The sequence below is a fragment of the Ovis canadensis genome, chromosome 12, assembly GCF_042477335.2.
Source record: "Ovis canadensis isolate MfBH-ARS-UI-01 breed Bighorn chromosome 12, ARS-UI_OviCan_v2, whole genome shotgun sequence".
In the NCBI taxonomy this organism is placed as follows: domain Eukaryota; kingdom Metazoa; phylum Chordata; class Mammalia; order Artiodactyla; family Bovidae; genus Ovis; species Ovis canadensis.
Window position 1 is genome coordinate 16,450,062 of NC_091256.1, and position 24,893 is coordinate 16,474,954.

The 24,893-nt window shown below is 37.4% G+C and overlaps 1 protein-coding gene across 6 annotated transcripts in view; it reads left to right on the forward strand.

Moving 5' to 3' along the window:
• Positions 1-24,893, forward strand: part of CR2 (complement C3d receptor 2) — a 47,991-nt gene that overhangs the window by 19,831 nt on the left and 3,267 nt on the right. For 3 of the 6 annotated variants that reach the window (XM_069545275.2, XM_069545280.1, XM_069545278.1), the window contains 18 exons: positions 822-1,211; positions 2,838-3,026; positions 3,751-3,850; positions 4,065-4,147; positions 4,815-5,222; positions 6,676-6,852; positions 6,943-7,033; positions 7,311-7,387; positions 11,772-12,179; positions 12,552-12,728; positions 12,803-12,890; positions 13,245-13,327; positions 14,340-14,732; positions 15,761-15,946; positions 17,052-17,240; positions 18,203-18,226; positions 20,152-20,227; positions 24,777-24,882. In XM_069545275.2, the coding sequence (XP_069401376.1) occupies positions 822-1,211; positions 2,838-3,026; positions 3,751-3,850; positions 4,065-4,147; positions 4,815-5,222; positions 6,676-6,852; positions 6,943-7,033; positions 7,311-7,387; positions 11,772-12,179; positions 12,552-12,728; positions 12,803-12,890; positions 13,245-13,327; positions 14,340-14,732; positions 15,761-15,946; positions 17,052-17,240; positions 18,203-18,226; positions 20,152-20,227; positions 24,777-24,867 (3,230 nt within the window). In that variant the 3' untranslated portion in view covers positions 24,868-24,882. The remainder of the gene's footprint in view (positions 1-821; positions 1,212-2,837; positions 3,027-3,750; positions 3,851-4,064; positions 4,148-4,814; positions 5,223-6,675; positions 6,853-6,942; positions 7,034-7,310; positions 7,388-11,771; positions 12,180-12,551; positions 12,729-12,802; positions 12,891-13,244; positions 13,328-14,339; positions 14,733-15,760; positions 15,947-17,051; positions 17,241-18,202; positions 18,227-20,151; positions 20,228-24,776; positions 24,883-24,893) is intronic. The other 3 variants (XM_069545281.1, XM_069545276.1, XM_069545279.1) reach the window with 1 other exon arrangement.

Consider the following 24,893-nt stretch of genomic DNA (forward strand, 5'->3'; position numbering starts at 1 on the left):
TATGCTACTTCCTCATGTGATGAGCAAATCTTGGAGCTAAATGGAAATCAACCAGAAGTTTCAGAGGTTGGCAGTTTTTCCTTTATTCTGAGACTCACTCAGAAAAAGTGTACATACATTAACACAGCTATAAACAATTAATATTCTTCATGCCTACTAGGACAAGTAAATAAAAGATATTATTTGAAACCATTTCCCTTGGCTTCTTCAAAGGAGACAAGCATTAAAAGAAGACAATTGACTTGCAGTGAGGATGCAGTATCTTTTGTAACAGGACAGAATGTGGTCTCTGTACTTATAGCCCCAGTTGTGTTTGAAATATGTGTTGCATAATTAACATGTTCCAGGTATTGTACTTATCCTTTTTGGCTACTTTCTTACTAGATTAGGAAACTGAGGCTTAAAAAGGGTGAGACTTGCCTAAGGTCACGCAGCTATTGAATGACTGCAGGGATTTGAAACCAGGCCTATTGAGCCCAAATTGTACACATGTAATTAGTATGTCATTAACATTATTTTTATGTACTATTTACCTTTTGTTTCATTATTAAAGTTGGTTAGACACAGAACTACTCAGTAAATTGTTTCATTGTTATTGTTTTTTTTTTTTTTTTGCTGAAGATAAAGAGAAAGGTAAGAATTTAGCAGCTTAGGGACAGCTCTTACCGAGTTGTTAGAATGAGTATGAATAAGAAATAAATTATAGAAATTTCTAATCTATTTCTGAAACAGTGACATGACCTATATTTGGATCTTTTATCTAAATTTGAATCTTATTTTCATGATCAGTGTGACCACATATTTTCTTTCCTACTTTGCAGGAATTTTTTGTGACCCCCCTCCTTCTATCAAAAATGGACGCAGTGGTTATCATTCTGGTCCTGTAGCTCTTAATGCTGTGGTGACCTACTCATGTGCCAGTGCCTTCCGCCTCATTGGAGAAAGACGTCTTTTTTGTATAAGTAAAGACAATGTGAATGGAATCTGGGATAAAGCTCCTCCTATCTGTGAATATTACAATAGAAATTCTGTCTGCTCTGAACCCATAATACCAGGGGGATACCGAACTAAAACATCTAGACCACCATTCAGACATGGTGATGCTGTGACATTTTCCTGTAATGCCAATTTCACCATGAAAGGAAACAAAACTGTTTGGTGCCAAGCAAATAGAAAGTGGGGTCCGACACCATTACCAATCTGTGAGAGTGGTGAGTAGAATGAAAATAAAATTGAACCAAGAGCTTGGAACTTTGCATTTCTGTGCAGGTTAAGTTTGGGGTCATTCTGAAGGAAGAACAGTGTGAATGCGTAAATGGTAAGGGTGGAGGGAGGAAGCAAAGGAATGGGTGAAAATGACAGTTTCCTGTTTGTTTGTTTTTTTCCTTCTTAGTTGTAGAGGGATATAAATTTTCATTCATCAATAGAGCAAATAATTTTAAAATATAATGGAAAAGTCTAACTGAACACACCTAATAATTGAATGGAATGTCTCACAATGATGGAGACCAGAGTTAGTCTGGACTGTGGGAAGTGGATAGTTTAAACTGTCTATCTAGGGTATTGTCAAATGAAAAGAAAAGTGGGCTCTTAGAGCAAAAACACACCAAATGGATTTAAAATTTATCTATAAGAGCTGTTAATGTAGTATGGCAGAAATGATTTGCCATTCCCTTTGACCTCTATAAATACTTTCTGAGTGATCCACACTATCTTCCAAACTCATCTCCTAAGCCATAACATTTGAAATCAAGTTACTTTGAAAATGGACATGAGTTTGAGCAAACTCCAGGAGATAGTGAAGGACAGGGAAGTCTGGTATGCTGCAGTCCATTGGGTTGCAAACAGTTGGACATGACTTAGCAACTGAACAACAACTTTGAGAATAGAAACTACGGTAAGCTCTTCCTTTTCTTCTTATTTTGTTTGACTTATGTTACTTGAACTCTAAATCTGAATTTCAGTTATGTAATTATGGGATCTGGCAATATTTGACAAAAATTGTACTATCAAAATAATCAAAATATGATTCTCTCTATAAAATCTTGGAGGCATTCTGAAGATAGTCACAAATGAGGTGACCATGGAAAACAATTGTGTGTGTTTGATAGCCCCTCAATCATGTCTGACTCTTTGAGACCCAAAGATTGGAGTCTGCCAGGCTCTTCTGTTCATGGAATTCTCCAGGCAAGAATACTAGAATGAGTTGCCATTCCATTCTCCATGGGATCTTCCTGACCTAGGGATGGAACCCAAGTTTCCTGCATTGCAGGCAGATTCTTTACCATCTGAGCCATTAGGGAAGCCTGAAAAACAATTAAGTCTTTACAAAGACTTAGATAGGCCTCTGTGTATTGACATGGAACTATATAGATTATTAAACAAATAAAGCAAGGCATTGAATAATATGTATTGAGCATCACAGACAGCAAAAATGTATGTATATGTATCGCATATAGGATAAAAACAAACTATATTACTGATATCTGGCAGGATAATCTTATAAATAACAGCATACTACTTTTGGAGCATAGAATAGGCTTAAGGGTAGAATGGGAGTATGAGCGAAAAATGGACTTTAATTTTTGGTAATTGAAGGTTTTCACATGGCAAATATAATTCATAAAGTTTATAACTAAAAGATAATGTACTATTTGTAATATAAAATGGATATAATTAAACCACACCTGTTTAATCTTTAAAAGACTGAGTTGAATATTAATAATGACTGTTTGCCATAGATCATGTATTATTTATTTGGATGTATGTACTAAATCAAAATACAGACTGTGAAGGAACTGTTATCTGATGACCTTTTTCCTAATGTGTGTGTAAAGATACGCCCCTGGAATGTCCATCACTTCCCACAATTGCCAATGGGCATCACACAGGGGAGAGTGTTGCCTCCTTTGCTCCAGGATTGACTGTGACCTACAGTTGTGAACCTGGTTATTTACTTCTTGGAGAAAACACCATTCACTGTTTGTCTTCGGGAGACTGGAGTGCTGTTGTTCCCACATGTAAAGGTACTCTAAATTGAGAATCATCTGTGTTAAGAATTTTGGCTAGCTCTGTGAAATATACTGTTGGTAGCTTGATAGGGATTGCATTGAATCTATAAGTTGCTTTGGGTAGTATACTCATTTTCACTATATTGATTCTTCTGATCCATGAACATGGTATATTTCTCCATCTATTAGTGTCCTCTTTGATTTCCTTCACCAGTGTTTTATAGTTTTCTATATAGAGGTCTTTAGTTTCTTTAGGTAGATATATTTCTAAGCCAGAAAGAAAAACACCAATACATTATACTAACGCATATATATGGAATTTAGAAAGATGGTAACGATAACCCTGTATGTAAGACAGCAAAAGAGACACAGACGTATGGAACAATCTTTTGGACTCTGTGGGAGAGGGAGAAGGTGGGATGATTTGAGAGAATGGCATTGAAAAATGTATAATATCATATATGAAACGAATCGCCAGTCCAGGTTCGGTGCATGATACTGGATAGTTGGGGCTGGTGCACTGAGATGACCCAGAGGGATGGTACGGGGAGGGAGGTGGGAGGGGGGTTCAGGATGGGGAACATGTGTATACCTGTGGCAGATTCATGTTGATATATGGCAAAACCAATACAATATTGTAAAGTAATTAACCTCCAATTAAAATAAATAAATTTATATTAAAAAATTGGGCCATTATGTTACTTGCCATATTTTGCTCATCTTTGGCTTGCTTTCTTAGAGGCACAGTGTGAACCTCCACGATCATTTCTCAATGGGCAGATAAAGAGGCCCACAAGTTTTGGGGTTGGTGCAACTGTGAACTTTTCCTGTAATGAAGGGTGAGTGTCCAGAGGCTCAATGGGATTTCATTCACTTGACTTATGTGTGCATGGTGTGAACTGTGAAACTATGAAGGTTGATGGACAGCTTGAGGTTGTGAGATAATGCTGATAAAAAGAAGTTAGTGCCCACAAATTAAGTGAATTTATCTTGGATTTTTAATAGAGGCTTTCATTTGCCTAATCATTCTGAATGACCTCCCTTTGTCTCCAGGTATCGGTTACAAGGACCACTTTCTAGTCGGTGTGTAATTGTTGAACAGCGTACTTTTTGGACCAAGATGCCAGCATGTGAAGGTAAGTTAGGCAACTGTAGTTTGTAACTTGCTCCTTGGCCAGAGGTTCAGCAAGACACTTCATTCTCAGCTTAACTGAAAGTTTTTTGTCCAGTTGTTCCTATACAGGATCTTGCAGAATCTTTTTATACTGTTCACGGGGTTCTCAAGGTAGGAGTACTGAAGTAGTTTGCCATTTCCTTCTCCAGTGGATCACATTTTTTCAGAATTCTCCATCATGACCATCCTTCTTGGGTGGCCCTGAACAGCATGGCTCAAAGTTTCACTGACTTGCACAGGCTGTGAAGAGATCTTTAGATTTTAAGGGATATATTCTTCACTGAAGCATCCTTGTATTATCTCTTTATCCTTTGCTTACTCAGGTAAAATAAGGTTCCTGAGCATTTTTTTCTCTGAAAGCTATGTATAGTTGCCATCCAGGCCATGCACATAAGATTATATACTTGGTAAAATAAATAAAAGGATCAGCAAAGTAGATATATTCAGGAACAAAATTTTAGATCATACTTTCTGAATTATTTTGCTATAGCTGCTTTGGCAGATTCATTACAGATTCAAACACTATTGTCCCTGAACCCAGGATGTGAGAGTGGCATCTAGAAACACCAGAGACATTCTTTGTTGATAGTACAGCTGTAATCTTATCAACTCTTTCTCTAACTTTCTAGAAATTCTTTGTCCATCACCTCCTCCTATACTCAATGGAAGACATACAGGCACCTCTTCAGTGATCTTTCAATATGGAAGGACAGTCAGTTACACTTGTGACCCGGGCCCAGAGAAAGGAGTGAACTTCATCCTCGTTGGGGAGAGAACTATCCGTTGTACCACTGATAGTCAGAAGACTGGGACCTGGAGTGGACCTGCCCCACGCTGTGAACTTTCTGTTTCTGAGGTTCGGTGTCCACCTCCTCAGATCCCAAGAGGCCAAATATCGTCTGGGCAGAGAGATCAATATTCCTATAATGACACTGTGGTATTTGCTTGCATATTTGGCTTTACCATGAAGGGTAGCAGAGCAGTCCGATGTAATGCCCAAGGCACATGGGAACCGTCAGTACCAGTCTGTGAAAAGGGTGGGTATTCCAATGTTCAGAATAAATGCTACTGATTCCTTCTTTAGAAACATTAGAGAAGGTGTTATGGACTTCAGCAGGACCTTTTCCAGCTTCCAGTCCCCTCAATTATACCAAGAATCAGTTCAGTTCAATCACTCAGTCATGTCTGACTCTTTGTGACCCCCATGGACTGCATCACACCAGGCCTCCCTGTCCATCACTAACTCGAAGAGCTTGCTCGAACTTATGTCCATCGAGTCAGTGATGACATCCATCCATCTCATCCTCTGTCAACCCCTTCTCCTCCTGTCTTCAATCTTTCCCAGCATCAGGGTCTTTTCCAATGAGTTAGTTGTTCGCATCAGGTGGCCAAAGTATTGGAGCTTCAGTATCAGTCCTTCCAATGAACATTCAGGGCTGATTTCCTTTAGGATTGACTGGTTGGATCTCCTTGCAGTCCAAGGGATTCTCAAGAATCTTCTCCAACACCACAGTCCGAAAGCATCAATTCTTTGGTGCTCCACTTTCTTTATGGTCTGGCTCTCACATCCATACGTGACTACTGGAAAAACCATAGCTTTGACTATACAGACCTTTGTCAGCAAAGTAATGTCTCTGCTTTTTAATATGCTGTCTAGGTTGGTCATAGGTTTTATTTCAAGAAGCAAGTGTCTTTTAATTACATGGCTGCAGTCACCATCTGCAGCAATTTTGGAGTCCAAGAAAATAAAGTCTGTCACTGTTTCCATTGTTTCCCCATCCCTGGATTGAGATCTTTCCACCTTGCAGGCAGATTCTTTACCATCTGAACCACCAGGGAAGCCCAAGAATACAGGAGTGGGTAGCCCATCCCTTCTTCAGGGGATCTTCCCAACCCAGAGATCGAACCATGTTCTCCTGTATTTGCAGGTGGATTCTTGACCAGCTGAGCTATCAAGGAAGCCCACCCATATCAAATATAGTGAATATAAGTTATACAGAAGCCTTTTAAAACACTGTCTGCCATTCATTTTGTGGAAGTATCCTTGGCGGAAAAACATTAGTGATCACTAAATTGTCCATTTCTTTAAAGAAAAAAAAAAAAAAAGAAAGAAAGAAAGAAAAAAAAAAAACGTGGGGGAAAATGTTTGCTTGTCTTAACAGTGATTTCTTAAGAGACTTCAGCAAAATCCCACCCTACAGATAGATCAGAATCTCCCATTAGAAGCATACAAGAGGATTCCTTAAGACAGGAAGAGATAGCAAATGAGTTGGAGCACTCAGCTGGAATGGAAAACAATCTACAGCAGTCTAAAAGCAGAAAGAAAGAAAAAAAAGATAACCACTGATCTAAAGTTATCCAAAACTGGGCTGCAAGTTTGCAGCTGTAAGGTACACTGCCACAAGAATGGAATTGTAGCATTGATAGCAATATATTTGGCTCAGTTTTTTCTGTTGTTTACATAAGAAAAATTCTCTGCCTTCCTTTTAGATTGTCAAGACCCTCCTAAAATTCTCAATGGGCAAAAGGAAGATAGACACAGGGTTCGCTTTGACCCTGGGACATCCATAAGATACAGCTGTGACCCTGGCTATGTGCTGGTGGGAGAAGAATCCATACGTTGTACCCCTGATGGAGTGTGGATACCCACTGCTCCCATATGCAAAGGTGCTAGGCTCTGAATTTTGATTTTTTTTTTTTTTTTTTTGGATTTGAGATGGCCTTCAGTTGATTTCTCATTCTCCTTTTTTTCCTTAGCGGCAGAATGTGAACCTGTTGGAAAGCAAGTCTTTAAAAAACCCAAGAACCAATTTATTAGACCAGATGTTAACTCTTCTTGTGATGAAGGGTAAGTGAGGACTATCTCAGACTACACTAGGTACACTGTAAGCCCTGTGTTAAGAGTTTATCTCAAAGACCTTCTTCATGGGTTTGTGGATGTGCTGATCACTCTGTTTTTCCATTAATGGAAACTGTGCTGTTCAGTGGATGGCTTGTGTTCATGGTGGCTACATTTTTGTTCCTATAGTTGCCTGTCCTGAGAGTAATATGTGCTATTGAACCAATAGCTCTTGCTTAGGCTAATAGCCCACAGATGACAAAATGTCTTGACTCTTTGTCCCTAGGTACCGACTGGGTGAAAGTGTTTATCAGCAGTGTCGAGGCACATTTCCTTGGTTTATGGAAATTCGTCTTTGTAAAGGTGAGTAGAAAAATAACAGAGGATCTAGAATAATGTGAGATCAATGAATATGAATAACAGAGGATCTAGCTTCCTGTGAGGTCTGTTTTAGGCATGTTATGGGATTACAAATATTAGATTCCATTCTTTTCTCTCTGTCAATAGTTATAGTTGCACAGTTTTGCTTTCTGTGGCCTCCTCTTTTTACTCAAAGCATAGCAATCACTTAATGTGAATGCATTTAGTTACTGATTCTCTTATGTGATTTGGGAGAATAAGAGTAATGAGGTCAGTAAGTGTATGAACCATCATCCTTAATTCTGGGTATACTAGCTTAGTGGAGAGAAAGAGGACCGAAATGGGATCTGAACTCAGATTCTATCTCTACTTATTGACTTGGGGCAATTTATGTAACTTCTCTGAACTCGTGCCTCTTATCTGTAATGTTGCCATAAGATTGCAAACCTCAAAGCTGTTATAATTAAATGCTACTATCCCTACATTAAGGATGAGAACATTGCCTATCAAAAAGTAGACGTTCAATAAACAATAAAAATTCTTGGCTAACCTACCATACCATTGCAACACAAAGATATACCATCTCAAAAAACCTTAATTCTATTCCGCTGTGCTGTTTATTGACCTATTCAGTTCAGTTCAGTACTAAGTCATATCTGACTCTTTGTGACTCCATGGACTACAGCACGCCAAGCTTCCCTGTCCGTCTCCAACTTCCGGAGTTTGCTCAAACACATGTCCATCACATAGGTGATACCAACCAACCATCTCATCCTCTGGTGCCCCCTTCTCCTTCTGACTTCAGTCCTTCCAGCATCAGGGTCTTTTCCAATGAGTCAGTTGTTTGCATCAGGTGCCCAAAGTATGAATATTCAAGACTGATTTCCTTTAGGATGGACTGATTTGATCTCTTTGCAGTCCAAAGGACTCGAAAGAGTCTTCTCCAACACCACAGTTCAAAAGCATCAATTATTGGATGCTCAGCTTTCTTTATGCTCCAACTCTCACATCCACACATAACTACTGGAAAAACTATAGCTGTGACTCGCTCTCTCTCTCTTTAGTCACCCAGTCATGTCCGATCTTGTGACCACATGGACTGCAACCTGCCAGGCTCCTCTGTCCATGGGATTCTCCAGGCAAGAATACTGGAGTGGGTTGCCATTTAATTCTCCAGGGTATCTTCCTGACCCAGGTATTGAACCTGGGTCTTCTGCATTGCAGACAGATTCTTTACCAACTGAGCTATGAGGGAAGCACTCATAGCCCTCTAGCTTTGACTAGAAGGACTTTTTTGGCAAAGTAATGTTTCTGCTTTTTAATATGCTATCTAGGTTGGTCATACTTTTTCTTCCAAGGAACAAGTGAATTTTAATTTCATGGCTGTTGTTACCATCTTCAGTGAATTTGGAGCCCAGGAAAATAAAGTCTATCCCTGCATTGTTTCTCCATTTGTTTGCCATGAAGTGATGGGACCAGATGCCATGATTTTCATTTCTTGAATGTTGAGTTTTAGGCCAGCGTTTTCACTCTCTTCTTTCACTTTCATCAAGAGGCTCTTTACTTCCTCTTCACTTTCTGCCATAAGGGTGATGTCATCTGCTTATCTTAGGTTATTGATATTTCTCCTGGCAATCTTGATTCCAGCTTGTGTTTCATCCAGCCCAGCATTTTGCATGATGTACTCTGCATATAAGTTAAACAAGCAGGGTGACAATATATAGACTTTATGTACTCCTTTCCCAATTTGGAACCAGTCCATTGTTCCACATCTGGTTCTAACTGTTACTTCTTGACCTGCATATAGATTTCTCAGGAGACAGGTAAGGTTGTCTGGGGTTCCCAACTCTTTAAGAATTTCCCACAGTTTGTTGTGATCTACATAGTCAAAGGCTTTGGCATAGTCAATAAAGCAGAAGTAGATGTTCTTCTGGAACTGTCTTGTTTTTCTACAGTCCAGCGGATTTTGTAAATTTGAGCTCTGGTTCCTCTGCCTTTTCTAAATCCAGCTTGAACACCTGGAAGTTCTTGATTCAGTACTGTTGAAGCTTAGCTTGGAGAATTTTGAGTATTACTTTACTAGCGGGTGAACATTTGTGTGGTAGTGTGAACCTACTTTGGCATTGCCTTTCTTTGGGATTGGAATGAAAAGTGATTTTTTCCATTCTCGAGGTCACTGCTGAGTTTTCCAAATTTGCTGGAATATTGAGTGCCGCACTTTCATAGCACCATCTTTTAGGATCTGAAATAGCTCAGCTGGAATTCCATCATCTCCACTAGCTTTGTTTGCAGTGATGCTTCCTAATGCCCACTTGAATTTGCACTCTAGGATGTCTGACTACAGGTGAGTGATCACAGGATCATCACTGTCTGAGTCTTGAAGATCTTTCTTGTATAACTTTTCTGTGTATTCTTGCCACCTCTTCTTAATATCTTCTGCTCCTGTTAGGTCTATACAACTTCTGTCCTTTAGTGTGTCCATCTTTGCAGGATATGTTCCCTTGGTATCTTAAATGTTCTTGAAGAGATCTCTAGTTTCTTCCCATTCTATTGTTTTCCTCTATTTCTTTGCAATGATCACTAAAAAAAGCTTTCTTATATCTTTTTGCTATTCTTTGGAACTCTGCATTCAGATGGGTATATCTTTCTTTATCTCCTTTGCCTTTCGCTTCTCTTCTTTTCTTAGCTATTTGTAAGGCCTCCTCAGGAAACCATTTTGACTTTTTGCATTTCTTTTTCTTTCAGATGGTCTTAATCACTGTCTCCTGTACAATGTCACGAGCTTCTGTCTATAGTTCTTCAGGCACCCTGTCTATCAGATCTAATCACTTGAATCTGTCACTTCCACTGTATAATCAGAGGAGATTTAATTTTGGTCTTACCTGAAGGTCTAGTGGTTTTCTCTACTTTCTTCAATTTAAGTCCAAATTTTGCCATAGAGAATTCATGATCTGAGCCACAGTCAGCTCCCAGTCATGTTTTTTTGCTGATTGTATAGAGCTTTTCCATCTTCTCCTGGAAAGAATATAATCAATCTGATTTTGGTATTGACCATCTGATGAAGTCCATGTATAGAGTCATTTCTTGTGTTGTTGGAAAAAGATATTTGCTACGACCAGTTCATTCTCTTGGCAAAACTCTGTTAGCCTTTGCCTTGCTTTGTTTTGTACTCCAAGGCCAAACTTTCCTGTTGTTCCATGTATCTCTTGACTTCATACTTTTGTATTCCAATCCCCTGTGATGAAAAGAATATCTTTTTTGGGTGTTAGTTCTAGAGGGTCTTGGAGATCATCCTAGAACCATTCAGCTTCAGCTTCTTCAGCATTAGTGGTTGGTGTATAGACTTGGATTACTGTGATATTGAATTGTTTGCCTTGGAAAAGAAGAGAGATCATCCTGTCATTTTTGAGATTGCACCCAAGTACTGTATTTTAGACTGTTTTGCAGACTTTGAGGGCAACTCCATTTCTTTTAAGGGATTCTTGTCCACAGTAATAGATATATTGGTCATCTGGACTAAATTCTCCCATTCCAGTCCATTTTAGTTCACTGATTCCTAAACAGTTGATGTTCACTCTTGTCATCTCGTTTGACCATTTCCAATTTACCTTGATTTGTGGACTTAACATTCCAGGTTGCTATGCAATATTGTTCTTTACAGCATCAGACTTTACTTCCATCATCAGTCACGTCCCCAACTGGGCATTGTTTTCACTTTGGCTCTGTCTCTTCATTCTTTCTTTCTTTCTTCTTCTTTTTTTTTTTTTTTTGTTTCTGTGAAGTCTGGAGTTTTATTTTATTTTTTTTTACTTACAATTCTTCTCCATTAGCATATTGGGCACCTACCAACTTGAGGAGGTCAAGTGTCATATCTTTTTGCCTTTTCATACTGTTCATGGGGTTCTCAAAGACAAAATACTGAAGTGGTTTGCCATTTCCTTCTCAAGTGGACCACATTATGTCATCACTCGCCACCATGACCCATCTGTCCTGGGTGGCCCACCTGGCATGGCTCATAGTTTCATTGAGTTAGACAGGTTATGGTCCCTGCGATCAGTTTGGTTAGTTTTCTGTGGCTGTGATTTTCATTCTGTCTGCCTATTGACCTATTGGTTGTTATAAAAAGAATCCTTTTCTTAATAATTTGCTATCTGACTTTAGTCACAATATGATATTTATATACATTTTTTAACACATTGCAAAGATTTTTTTCAATGAAATCTTTTAAATTGAATTTTATATACATGATGAGTTTTGACACAAAACATAATCATATCTCACCCATATTCTCTAGGAAACCTGATAAAAGATTTATAATCAGCTTCATTTCTTTTCTTTGGTGTTTAATACTGAAACAGAATTGTAGCATAAGTTTTCCTCCCTCCAGATATCACCTGCCCACCACCTCCTGCTATCTACAATGGAGTACACACAGGCAGTTCTTCAGAAGATGTCCTGTATGGAACTACAGTCACTTACACATGTTACTCTGGGCCAGAGAGAGGAGTGAAGTACAACCTCATTGGGGAGAGCACAATTCGTTGTATAAGCAATGATCAAGGGACAGGCATCTGGAGTGGCCCTGCTCCCCTCTGTAAACTCTCCCTCCCTGCTGTTCAGTGCTCACATGTCCGTATTGCAAATGGATACAAGATATCTGGAAAGGAAGCTCCATATTTCTACAATGACAGTGTGGTATTCAAGTGTGATGATGGATTTATTTTGAGGGGCAGCAGTCAGGTTCGTTGCAAAGCCAATAACACCTGGGATCCTGAAATACCAGTTTGTGAAAAAGGTAAAAATCAAGTGGAGAAAAAACAGAGGTATTTATTTGTTTATTCTTGTTTGTTACCTCCCACCCAAAGCTAGAGTTGTGGGAAAAAGCAAAGGGGCATAGATTACCATCCTATTCTGTATTAAAACAGTTTATTCGTGTTGTATATGTTCTTTACGCAAATGCTCCCTTGGATTTGGGATATAGTCAGGGTAGATAGTCCAGAGGATCTGTTTTTAAGGTGCCAGTTTCCTTCAAAAGAGAAGGAAACACTCAATAATGAATAAGGGCTTGCTCTTTTGCTTAAAAGTTTCAGATTGTCTATTGTCAAATGTTGTGTACTTAGTGTTTTTGAGTTTTTGTTGGTATTTATGTGGGAAGTTTTATCTCCAGGCTGTCAGCCACCGTCTGGGCTCCACCATGGTTGGCATACAGGTGGAAATAGGGTCCTCTTTGTCTCTGGGATGACTGTAGACTACACCTGTGACCCTGGTTACTTGCTTGTGGGAAACAGATCCATTCATTGTATGCCTTCAGGAAACTGGAGTCCGTCTGTCCCTCGGTGTGAAGGTATTTTCAGTTCCTGAGTTGTCTTTCTTTTTTATATCAAGCACATATAAGTAATTTCAACTTTGCTCCTCTAGAAGCACAATGCCAACCTCTGGGAGAAGATGTTCAAAAACCTCCAGTTGGTTCACCTGTGGTACCAGCTAATACATCTTGCCAAGATGGGTTAGTAAGATTCATTCTCATAAAGGACCTCCATCTTGCTTTGTGCATTAATTCTAGCCTCAATTTGTCCTGGTGACTACCTTTTAAGGTTCTTCGTTGTCACATTAACAGAGGATGTGAGGTTATAAAGGTCTAACTACCATCTCTAACTTTTCAGTCCTTTCTTGACATGGAAATGTCTTTGCTGGGAGCACTCTAAGTCTAAAGCAGCTTTCTTACTTGAAGGGCCAAGACTTTTGACTCCTCTGTGCCAAATTTCCTATTTAGAAGTATCTCTATATTAGTGATTTGAGGAGGCTAGGTTTCAGAGATGTGATTTTTAAGAAGAGAAAATGTATTATAATCTCTCTCTAGGTACCGGATGAAGAATTACATTTATCAGAAATGTCAAGATGATGAAAATAGGGTTTGGTTCCAAAAGATTCCAGTTTGTGAAAGTAAGTTAAAAAAAAAAAGTCCATGGGATTGTAGAGAGGTAAAGAGGATAGGTCACTGTAGAGCTAATCTATGCCTCAGCAGTGTATGTGTTTTAGCTTAGTTTATATAAAACATGTTTTAGTATTTAGGTAGTGCTGGCAGTGGGAAACAAAATTGTCAAGTAGGAAATGAATACAGTTGACCCTCTGTATTTGCAGGCTTCATAACTTTGTGTCAACCAACTGTAAATTTTATATATATATATATTATATATATATATAAAATATATATTATATATATATTTTAAATCCTGAAAGTTTCGAAAAGCTAAACTTGAATTTGCTATGTTCTGGGTACTATTTACTTAGCATTTACATTGTATTTGTAAATATTTAGATAGCATTTATGTTATATTCAGTATTGTAAGTCATCTAGAGGTGATTAAAATATATAGAAGGCTGTGCATAAGTTAAATGCTAACACTATGCCATTTTACATAAAGAGCTTAAGTCTCCTTGGAATTTGGTACTGATGGAGGACCCTGGAATCAGTCCCTTGTGGGTGCTGAGGAATGACTGTATTTGCAGTAGGCCTGCCAATTGCTAAAAATAAAAAAAATAACAATATAAACTATTTATTTCATGGAAACATAGCTGTATTTATTCCTTTGTCTATATACTTTATTTTATGAATTATTTTGGAATGAGTATGTATTATTCACAGAGTCAAAAAATTCAATAAAGTTTTTTTTAAAGAAAGCATGATCCAGCATCTAAAATTTAAATAACTTTATGTGTGCTCAGTTACTCAGCCATGTCCAGCACTTTGCAACCTCATGGAATGTAGCCTGCCAGGCTCTTCTGTTCATGGAGTTTTCCAGGCAAGAATTAAGTGGATTGACATTTCCTCCTCCAGAAAATAACTTTATAACTATGTGCAGTACACACAGTTGCATAGTTACATTTGTATCTGAATGAAGACTGTCCACTATGGTGTACCAGCTGAAGTAGAATTTCCTGTTCTCTTCTGCAGTTATCAACTGTAAGGATCCACCAAGGATTAATAATGGGAAGCACAGGGGTGTGCTGCCAGGAGGCTTTCGATATGGAAATGAAGTCTCTTATGAATGTGATCAAGGATTTGATCTCTTGGGAGAGAAAAGTATACGGTGCATAATTGATTCTAAAGGAAATGGATCTTGGAGTGGACCTGCCCCGCAGTGCATAAAATCTCGTCCTGTGACTCACTGCCCTAACCCAGAAGTCATGCATGGACACAAGCTAAATAAAACTTATTCTTCATATTCCCACAATGACATATTACATATTGCCTGCAATCCTGGCTTCATCATGAATGGCAGTCACTTGATTAGATGCCATACCAACAACAAATGGGTGCCAGGTGTACCAACTTGCATCAAAAAGGGTAAGATATTTTAAGGAATAAAATATGGAGTGTTACATATAATTTTTAAAAAGGGGTTTTGAATGTGAGCTTGTCATTTCACCTATAGAAAGGCAAGTTAAAAGCTTAGGTAACCATGTTATTTTTACAAAATACTTGCTTATTTTCTCAGCCCGTGTTTTGTTTTCCCTTTTCTTTCCAAGCATGTTGACAAAAGGTACATGAAAGGATAATGGTTAACTTCTAAATTTAAGGGATCTTCCAAATTTATTATTTTTATCAGTTTAGAATGGCAAAAATGCACATACCTTTTTCAGCAAATGTTTGGCAGTAACATTGATTGATAATTTCCTATTTAAGGCTGTGCTGTCAGCCAGAAAGAGACATTTGAGTATTCTGAAGAGTGGAGCTAGCCTTAAAACCCACTTAATTGTCTTGTAATTTTAGTTGTCATTGGTAGTTTTATCCCTGTCAGTGGCTATCTGCAACAGAGAATGCCAACTGGCAACCAAGAACTGAATTCAGAACTGTTTATTTTTGTCTAGCACAGCAGTCTTATTTTAAGTGAGACCCATCGCTACTGCCCAAGATAAACTGTGAATCTGTGATACAGTGAGGATCCCCTTTGCTTTCCTGCAAGGTACCAGTAGCTTGAATTAGGTATTGGCTGCCACTTTTAGAAAGATAGGTGCTCTATAACTTGGCATCACTTCCTCGTGCCTGTAGATATTTGAAGGTGTGACAGTTGACTACAGTCTTTCTACCATTTAAAAAGAAAAGATTACTGTTCTTTGATAGATTACAATTGTAGGCTGCAACCACTGATGTTTCATTATCTTACTTTTGACATTTGCTTTCAGATCATATATGGTATAAGTAGGAAATGCAAAAATCTGTCCTGTACTGCTTGGTTTGGGTGGAATGAGTATTTTTGGATACTGATCAGTTGGCTTGTTGCCTGCCTTCTTTCTGTATTGTTATCAACTACAGAGTATTGGCTATGTGTTCCTCTGTACTAAATTAAATATCCTTTCATATCGATGTCTAAGCTTTCTTAGGCTGTCAACGTCCATTTACGATCTCCCATGGAAATCATACTGGTGGAGACATAACTCGATTTTCTCCTGGAATGTCAATTATGTACAGCTGCAACCAAGGCTACCTGCTTGTGGGAGAGGCACTCCTTCTTTGCACACATGAAGGAACCTGGAACCGACCTGCCCCATATTGTAAAGGTGTGTTCTCTATTTGTTTTCTTATTTTGTAAATAAAATTTGTCCCAAGTAGATATTTTCAGTTAAGTACTTTCAACTTAAAATAGCCAAATAGATGCATTGATTGGATCATTTAATTAAATACATTTAATTAATGTATTTAATCCAATTAAATGTATTTAATTGGATTAATAGATGAAATAATCTAAATATTGCAAAATAAAGAAAATGGTTGAAGGCCTAGTCTATATGAGCTATCCTATATGTAGTCATTTAAATATGGAAAGATGAAGTCTTTATGTAGATTAAACAACTACAATTTATGTAGATTAAACAACTAATACAGATTAAATGTGCACTGTGGTTAGTTTTAAGTGTGCATTTGACAAAATACTCCTAAAAAATAATTCTTTGAGCATATTTCCCTGTAAGTGGTGGTAGGATTATGGATATACTTGTCAAAGTTTCAGAATGTCATTTTTACTCTCATAAATAGTGCATATGAAATATGAGTGGTGAGTTAATACTAACTATTAGTTGAGCACTTAGGGCACAGAGCACTTTGCATGCCTTCTGTCATTTAATCCTCATGAGAACCATGTGAGACTGGTGTCATTATTCCTGTACTATCGATGAGGTCCTAGTAGAATGGAGAGAGTTATAACTTATACAGAGTCAAACAACTTGAAAGCCCTAGAGTTAGGTTCAAATCCCAAATCTCACACTATTGGCCACTACACTGAAAAGACAAGAGAAGAAAAGAGGAAGCATTCACATCTAAGAAGAGTTGGAGAACAAGAGTAGAAGTTGAGGAAATAATTCAGAAGTCTTAACATCACTCATTCATCCTGCATCATTTCTCTAAGAAGCCACAAAAATTATTCATTATTGGTTTAGAGACTAAAGCACAAGAAAGATAGTTATTTGATAACCAGGGTGTTATTGAGGTAGATGGCTGACACTAAAAGTCTATGCCTAGGATATAATTTTGTGTTATTTCAGTGAAGTTTTACTAACTGAGATAGAATAAATAGGTTTCATAAATCTTTCCATGAAGGGCAGTATCTCCATTCTTAGTTAAAGGTCAAAATATGACACAGATTCAATTAGATTCCTTTAATTTCAGAGGTGAACTGTAGCTTCCCAGAACATCTAAATGGAATCCAGAATGGGCTGGAGCCTGGAAGAATGTATCAATATGGAGCTGTTGTCACTTTAGCATGTGAAGACGGGTATACCCTAGAAGGCAGTCCCCAGAGCCAGTGTCAGGAAGATCACCGATGGAACCCTCCCTTGGCTGTTTGCAAATCACCCAGTAAGTGCAAACAGCTTCTCTGCAGCTTCTACTTGTTTCACTGAAAAGAAGAGACAGAGGGTTATCCCTCAATTTTAGGGACTCCTGTGTTTTAAATTGATATAGGTTTGTGATCAGTGGTATAATAACATAAGAATTTGAAGTCAGTGGTCTATTGTAGTAAAAGTGAGACTTTCTGAAGATTGGGAAAGTAAAGAAAGAATATAAAGAGAGAGGAGCACTGATTTAAAAGGTGCAAAACTCACAGCCTTATACAGTGGTCTTTTGGTATCCTCAGGGGAATTGGTTCTAGGACCCTCTTAGATTAAAAAATCTGCAGATTCTCAAGTCCCTTATGTAAAATGGCATAGTATTTGCATATAATCTGTTCACATCCTCCCATATACTTGAAATCATTTCTATATTATTTATAATACCCAATGCAATGTAAATGCTATGTAAATAGATGCTGGGCTCACAGCGTGAGCTTTGCTTTTTGGAACTTCCCGGAATATTTTACTTTTTCAAATATTTTTTGATTAGTGGTTGGTTGAATCCACAGATACAAAAGACAGACTGTATTTTGAAAGAAGTTGCTCCCGAGACTTCTGCTATTACTGAATCTTGATTTATAAGTGCTTATATGACAGGGACCTCCAAAAATATGCTAACTAAACTGTTGTAACGGCTGTTTCCATTCTGATCTGAGAAATCCCTGATTATAAAGTTGAGTTTATTGTTTTTTTTTTTTTTTTCATGAGTGAACTACCTCACCTTAAAGTGGAAAAAATGTTAAAGGCCAATGAAGTTGTTACATAAAAAATGAAGAAAAATTGGGTATAATTCAATGTTCTGATACATCTTTTTAAGTAGACTTAAAGAAGAGGGATCTGAGTGTTAATTTCTGAGACATTCACGGTATTTGGAGCTACATGGAGCCATACAACTAGACTAATGTTTTCATGATTTTGTATTTTCCTTAGGTTCACTTGCTCCTCTTATTGCCGGTAAGTTTTCTTAAATTCTAAAATAAAACTTCTAATGGTAATTTATACAATGTATGTAAAATTTGAGGGCCTGGAGAAATATTAGTAAACTCAGCTAAGCAGATGACACCACCCTTAAGGCAGAAAGTGAAGAACTAAAGAGCCTCTTGATGAAAGTGAAAGAGGAGAGTGAAAAAGTTGGCTTAAAACTCAACATTCAGAAAACTAAGATCATGGCATCTGGTCCCATCATTTCATGGCAAATAGATGGGGAAACAATGGAAACAGTGATAGACTTTATTTTGGGGGGCTCCAAAGTCACTGCAGATGGTGACTGCAGCCATGAAGTTAAAACATGTTTGCTCTCTGGAAGAAAAATTATGACCAACCTAGACAGCATATTAAAAAGCAGGGACGTTACATTGCCAACAAAGGTATGTCTAGCCAAAGCTTTGGTTTTCCAGTAGTCATGTATGAATGTGAGAGTTGGACTATAAAGAAAGCTGAGTGCCAAAGAATTGATGCTTTTGAACTGTGGTGTTGGAGAAGACTCTTGAGTCCCTTGGACAGCAAGGAGACCCAACCAGTACATCCTAAAGGAAATCAGTCCTGAATATTCATTGGAAGGACTGGTGCTGAATCTGAAACTCCAATCCTTTGGCCACCTGATGTGAAGAACTGACTCATTTGAAAAGACTCTGATGCTGAGAATGACTGAAGGCAGGAGGAGAAGGGGACAACTGAAGATGAGATGGTTGGATGGCATCACCAACTCAATGGATATGACTTTGAGTAAGCTCCAGGAGTTGGTGATGGACAGGGAAGTCTTGAGTACTGCAGTCCATGGGGTATCAAAAAGTCAGACATGACTGAGCGACTGAACAAAACTGATATGTGCTGTGCTTAGTCACTCAGTCATGTCAAACTCTTTGCGACCCTATGGACTGTAGTACACCAGGCTCCTGTGTCCATGGAATCCTCCAGGCAAGAATACTAGAGTGAGTTGCCATTCCCTTCCCCAGGGGATCTTCCTAACCCAGGGATCCAACCCAGGTTTCCTGCATTGCAGGCAGATTCTTTACCATCTGAGTCACCAGGGAAGCCCTGTATCCTGCCTGTTAAGTTTCTTCATTTGAACTCATGAGAAATTGTATTTTTTTTAAGTGTTCTAAGGCTCTTTTAATGTGCACTTCACATCACAAACTGTCACTTTTGGATAGGATGAAACAAATGTCTTGATCAGCTACTCCCAGTTTTTAGTTCAAAAGTTTAGGTTTACTAAAAGTTTGGGCTTCCCATATAGTACAGAGGTAAAGAATTCATTTGTCAGTGCAGAAGATGCAAGAGATGTGAGGTCAATCTCTCGGTTGGGAAGATACCCTGAAGGAAATAACAACCCACTTCAGTATTCTTGCTTGGAGAATTCTATGACAGATGTACCTCACAGTCCATGGGGTCGCAAAGAGTACGGCACGACTGAGCTACTGAGCACCACACATAAAACTTTCGTTTAACTATTGGTCTTTTGCATGATTTGGTCACTATCAAAACAGACTCGTTTATTCTGCAGTGGCAAAATATATTTCACAACTGAGAGTTAAATAATGTATGAAAAGTCATGGAATCCTGGTGTCCTGAGCTTCTAATTTCACTCCAGTGACAAAAATATTACTAATAAAACTGAAAAGAACAGAAAAGCTGAACCTAAACTTGACTTGAACCTTGTTGTCAAATGCTTGGTGCTTTAGAATAAATATGAACTGGATTAAATCCAAAACGTAAGCCCACATACAACTATTTCGGAATTTAGTATCTGTATGGCTGAAGAAGAATAAGCAAAAAAGTCACATAACATTTTTCCCACCACTAGGAACAGGCCCCACAATCACTTCAAAACAATGTAGGTTGCATTTTTCTATCATTTAATACTTTGTTTTGTATTTTAGGTTTTTCTGCAGGGGTAATAGCTCTTTTCTGCTTGGGTGTTGTCACCTTACGCATGATATTAAAACACAGAGAACGGTAAGTTTGATGCCTGCTTGACAAAAATGCACAAAAGATTTTGACTTCTTTCCTGAAGCTAAACACAGAAGCACAAGGTAAATGAAATAAATACTGCAATGTGATAACTGGAATAGGTATCTGTGTTAAACAGAATATCCTTTCTGTAAGAACTTAAAAGATAGCAAGCATTATTTTCATTTGAATGATATTTATACAGATAAGATTATATTTATTTATACATAATAAAAAATCTAAAAAATAGGAAAAAGTCCCAGGCATAAAAACTGCTGATATTTGGCATTTGCCTATATGATTATTTTCTTATTTCTTTTTTTTTTTAAACTGCAATATTGGCCTTATAGTCTCCCACCTTAATTTTTTATTTTCATTTAGCCTATTTTTATATTTAAATCACATTTTATTTTTACCAATTTGATTGCATATTTTTCTGTAATATGTATCTATATTGTATAGATTTTAAGCTGCTTCCACATTTATTTTCATAATAAATAAAAACAAGAAAAACCTAAAGAAATTTTTTCTACATCTCCGTATTTCCTTAGCTTAGATTCCTAGAATTCTAGGAATAAGTGTATGAACATTTAGATGCTTAGTTGATATTGCCAAATGGTTTTCCAGAAAGTTAGTTCCAACTTGATCATATATCAAATAATTAATGTACCTAGATATATTGTATTTCTGGACTCTTTTTTTATTGTTTCATTGATGTGCCTATTTTTCTATCACAAACCACTTTACATTCAAATAGTATAATTTTCTGATATTATAACTTCTAACAAGGCAAGAATCCCCTCCTTATAGTTTTTAAAGATTTTCCTCTTTCTTCTGTTTGTTCTTATAGGAGTTTTAGATGATCTGTCATTTTCTAAAGACAGATATGTTGCGATTACATTTAGGTCTATAGGTTAGCCTTTGAGAATTGGCACATTTTCTGTAATGCTTTCTCATATAGAAACATACTAGGCCTTTCTATTTGTTTAGGCAATCTTTAAACAACTCAATTGTTGTTTTCATGACTATTTAAATATACTACTAGGTTTCTACATTTTGCTATATTATGTTTTATCATCCATAAATTAGATGTACTTTTTCATTTTATTTTAAATTTATTATTAAAAAAAATTTGTATCCATAAAGTATTATTGCCAGAGTAGGTTATGTGATGTTTGGTGGGGATGCAATCAAATGGTCAGTACTTAGGAATTTTGATCAGAAAAGCTTTCATAGTGGAGAAGATGTTGTAGGTATGCCTCACAGACAAGTAGAGAAAAGTATTCCAAGTAGAAGGTGCCGTTTGAGTAAAGACCCAGGTACTTGTCTTTCCATCACATATTGTAAGAACTATGTAAGAAATTGACATGCCTGGGAAACATTGAAGTTGAAGTTAGCATAGGTTTAAGTGACATAAAATATCCCCTCTGATACATAAAATCTTATGGAAATTGCAGAATATTCTGATAGGTACAAAGGATACACTTTTAGCAAATGATATCATCAGTTATCAGCCAAGGAATGTTCTGTGTGACCAGGTTCTTAAGGATCAATAAATGCTAGTGATAGGGAGGATAATCAGGTAAAGTCTTACCAAATCTCAAATAACTTCCAGTGGGGCATGACCAAATCATGTCACCATAAACATGTCACCCACAAACTCCAGCAAAATTACTTTAACAAGCCACGCCACTTGGGTCTATCTAAATGATCTGACTGCACTGTTCTCAGTTCTGTAATGCCTAGAGTAGGCATCAGACATGAAGGGGGTAGCATTGAAATTATGTAATAATGGCATATTTGAACCTGAATAGTTTGTTCTAAGCCTGGAAGGGCCTAAGCACAGTAGGTCTGGCAAGGGTCTACAGTTGAGAGGTACTTTAGGCAGTAGTGTTTATCAGAGTTTATCACATAAACTTTGTTTTGTGAATGATTTCAGGGGAAATGGTGTTCTATGAACAAATAAGATTGGGAAATACTTCATGCTACGTTTTTCTCATAAGGATTCACAATGACTATGAGACCAATTAAGGTCCTACACTGCTGCTGCTGCTGCTGCTAAGTTGCTTCAGGCGTGTCCGACTCTGTGCAACTCCATAGAAGGCAGCCCACCAGGCTCCCCTATCCCTGAGATTCTCCAGGCAAAGGTTTTACACTAAAGAAGCCTATTTAATTTTTCAAAAATGAGTCTCTCAGACAAGTTGGGCTTGCTGAACTTTTTTCTCATAAAATGCCTTTAACATCTCATGGGACTGATGTTTAACAGTCTTGGGGAAAGATGGTCTGAAAGTTAGATCATCAAAAGCCTTGTATGCTATGACAAGGAGCTGGTGTTTACCCTGTAGAATCTTAAGCAAAGAAACAATATGTTCAGATTTTTGGTTTTTTAAAAAGGGACAGTACTGAGTTGTCAACCAAAGCAGCAGTGGTGAGGATCAAGAGGATGCAATAGATGTAGGAACTATCTTTAAGGGCTTCCCTGGCAGTCCAGTGGTTAAAACTTCACCTTCCAATGCAGGGGTATATGTTCAACACCCAGTTAGGAACTAATATTCCACGTGCCTGCTGACCAAAAATCAAAACATAAAACAGAAGCAATATTGTAATAAACTCAATAAAGACTTTTAAAATGGTCCACGTCCAAAAAAACCTTAAAAGGAAATATTTTCACTATGAAGACAATAGGCTTTTCAGGATTTCAGTACAGTCAGTTCAGTCGCTCAGTCGTGTCTGACCCTTTGAGACCCCATGTACTGCAGCACACCAGGCCTCCCTGTTCATCACCAACTCCCGGATCTTACTCAAACTCATGTCCATCGAGTTGGTGATGCCATCCAACCATCTCATCCTCTGTTGTCCCCTTCTCCTCCTTCATTCAATCAGTATTTTAAGGTTTAGTGAATTGCTAAATGTGGGAAGAAGGGGACACAAAGTATGAATCAAGTGGGTGCCACTGGATGGATCCAATGGTTGACCAAAAATGGAGAGGGACAGGTTTGTGGGGGGAAGTGGTGCAGTTCTGATCGGCTACTTCTAGGCACCCTCTTCCAGGACTCAAGAGAGAGGCCTGGACTCAGGTAGATGATGTTTAAATCACAATTGTAGCCTTGGTACCAAACAAAATAGAAGATTAGAACAAGGATGAAAACAGGTCTAAGAATAGCAGTAATACTTAAAAGGCAAGAGGGGGAAGGAAGTGTCAGAAGTAGGAGGAAAGGAAGTTGGGAGAAAATGGCTTCATAGAATTCAGGAGAATTAAAGGTCTCAAGAAAACAAACATAGAGATGTCATTTGCATGGCTTTTCTCACAGGAAGTTAGAACATAATTTTAGTCAAGAGTAATTTAAAAAGACATTTAAATAAATAGAAAAGGTGGTCTCTATCTCCTTCCTTCCTTTTATAAAGTTTGCTATCAGAGCATTACCTGTGTAGGAAAATTTGTAAACTTTGGGAACACCTATAAGCTCAAATAATTTGTACTATTCCTATCTGATTATTAAAGTTATTAACAAAGTTATTAACATAACTTTTATATCAAACACTATACATAAGAGCCTCAGTTGATTATGAACTAAACATATATGTTAAATTAAACTCCTAAGCATCACTCGTTTTATTTTCATTTTCTAACTGACTTCAGTTTAGTTTCTTATACTTAATACAGACATTTGAACTGCCTTAAATACTTTTTGTAAGTAAGACGAGTAATGGATCATTTAAAAATCAATGTCTACTAACAAAATTAAATATTTTGAAGTTATTCAGACACGTGAAGAAGAGACTATGTTATTCCCTCCTTGCCTTCTAAGATGCTTCAATAAAACCTAAATCTCATATTAACCTAAAAATTATCTTTTGTAATAATTTTAATGTATCTTCCTGCTAAATATGTAAATTGACCTCTTAAATGTGATAATGAGTGGCAAGTTGTAAGTACCCTTAGTGGTAGTCTTTCTTCTCTAGTAATTTTGTATTATTTTATCTCAGAGTTCTGCATGATAGTACAATCACATTTTATTGTCTTTTGCTAATTTTGACAAAATGTTTTAGAAGCACAGCAGAGTACATGTGCTTTGAAAGAAAAAAAGTAAAAATGTCTTAAAAGTCATTTAAAACTTTTAGTGCTGCATGATTATATAAGAATTTTGAAGTAAACATAAAATATAAAAAAATTACTTTTTAAGTTAGATTGGAAGATTGGTCCTCCAAAGGTAAGTTTATGATCATATTATAAAGTGAAAGCTTCTTTATAACTTTTTTCAATCTGGGAGTCCTAATTATTAGTCATTAAAAGAGCTGGATAAAGCTGCTCAATGTAAACTTTTGATTTGGACACTTAGTAGCTTAGCAAATTATTTTTATGGGTCTTTTCAAAAAATGGGGATTATAGTGATTACTCCATAAGATAGTTAAGACAATAAAATGAAATCATGCATAAAAAGTACTTACCATGTGTTGGGAATTGCAAAAAGGAAAACAACTGTTATACCTTTATAGTAATCTTGGCCAGCGAATAAAGAATTTATTTTTTCTTTTCTTTTTTTTTTCCATTTAGCAATTACTACACAAATACAAACCATAAAGAAGATGTTCATTTAGAAGCACTAGACATATACTCTGCTGACCCATACAGCCCAGCAAACTAATCAGAAGACAAACTGGTATCTAATGA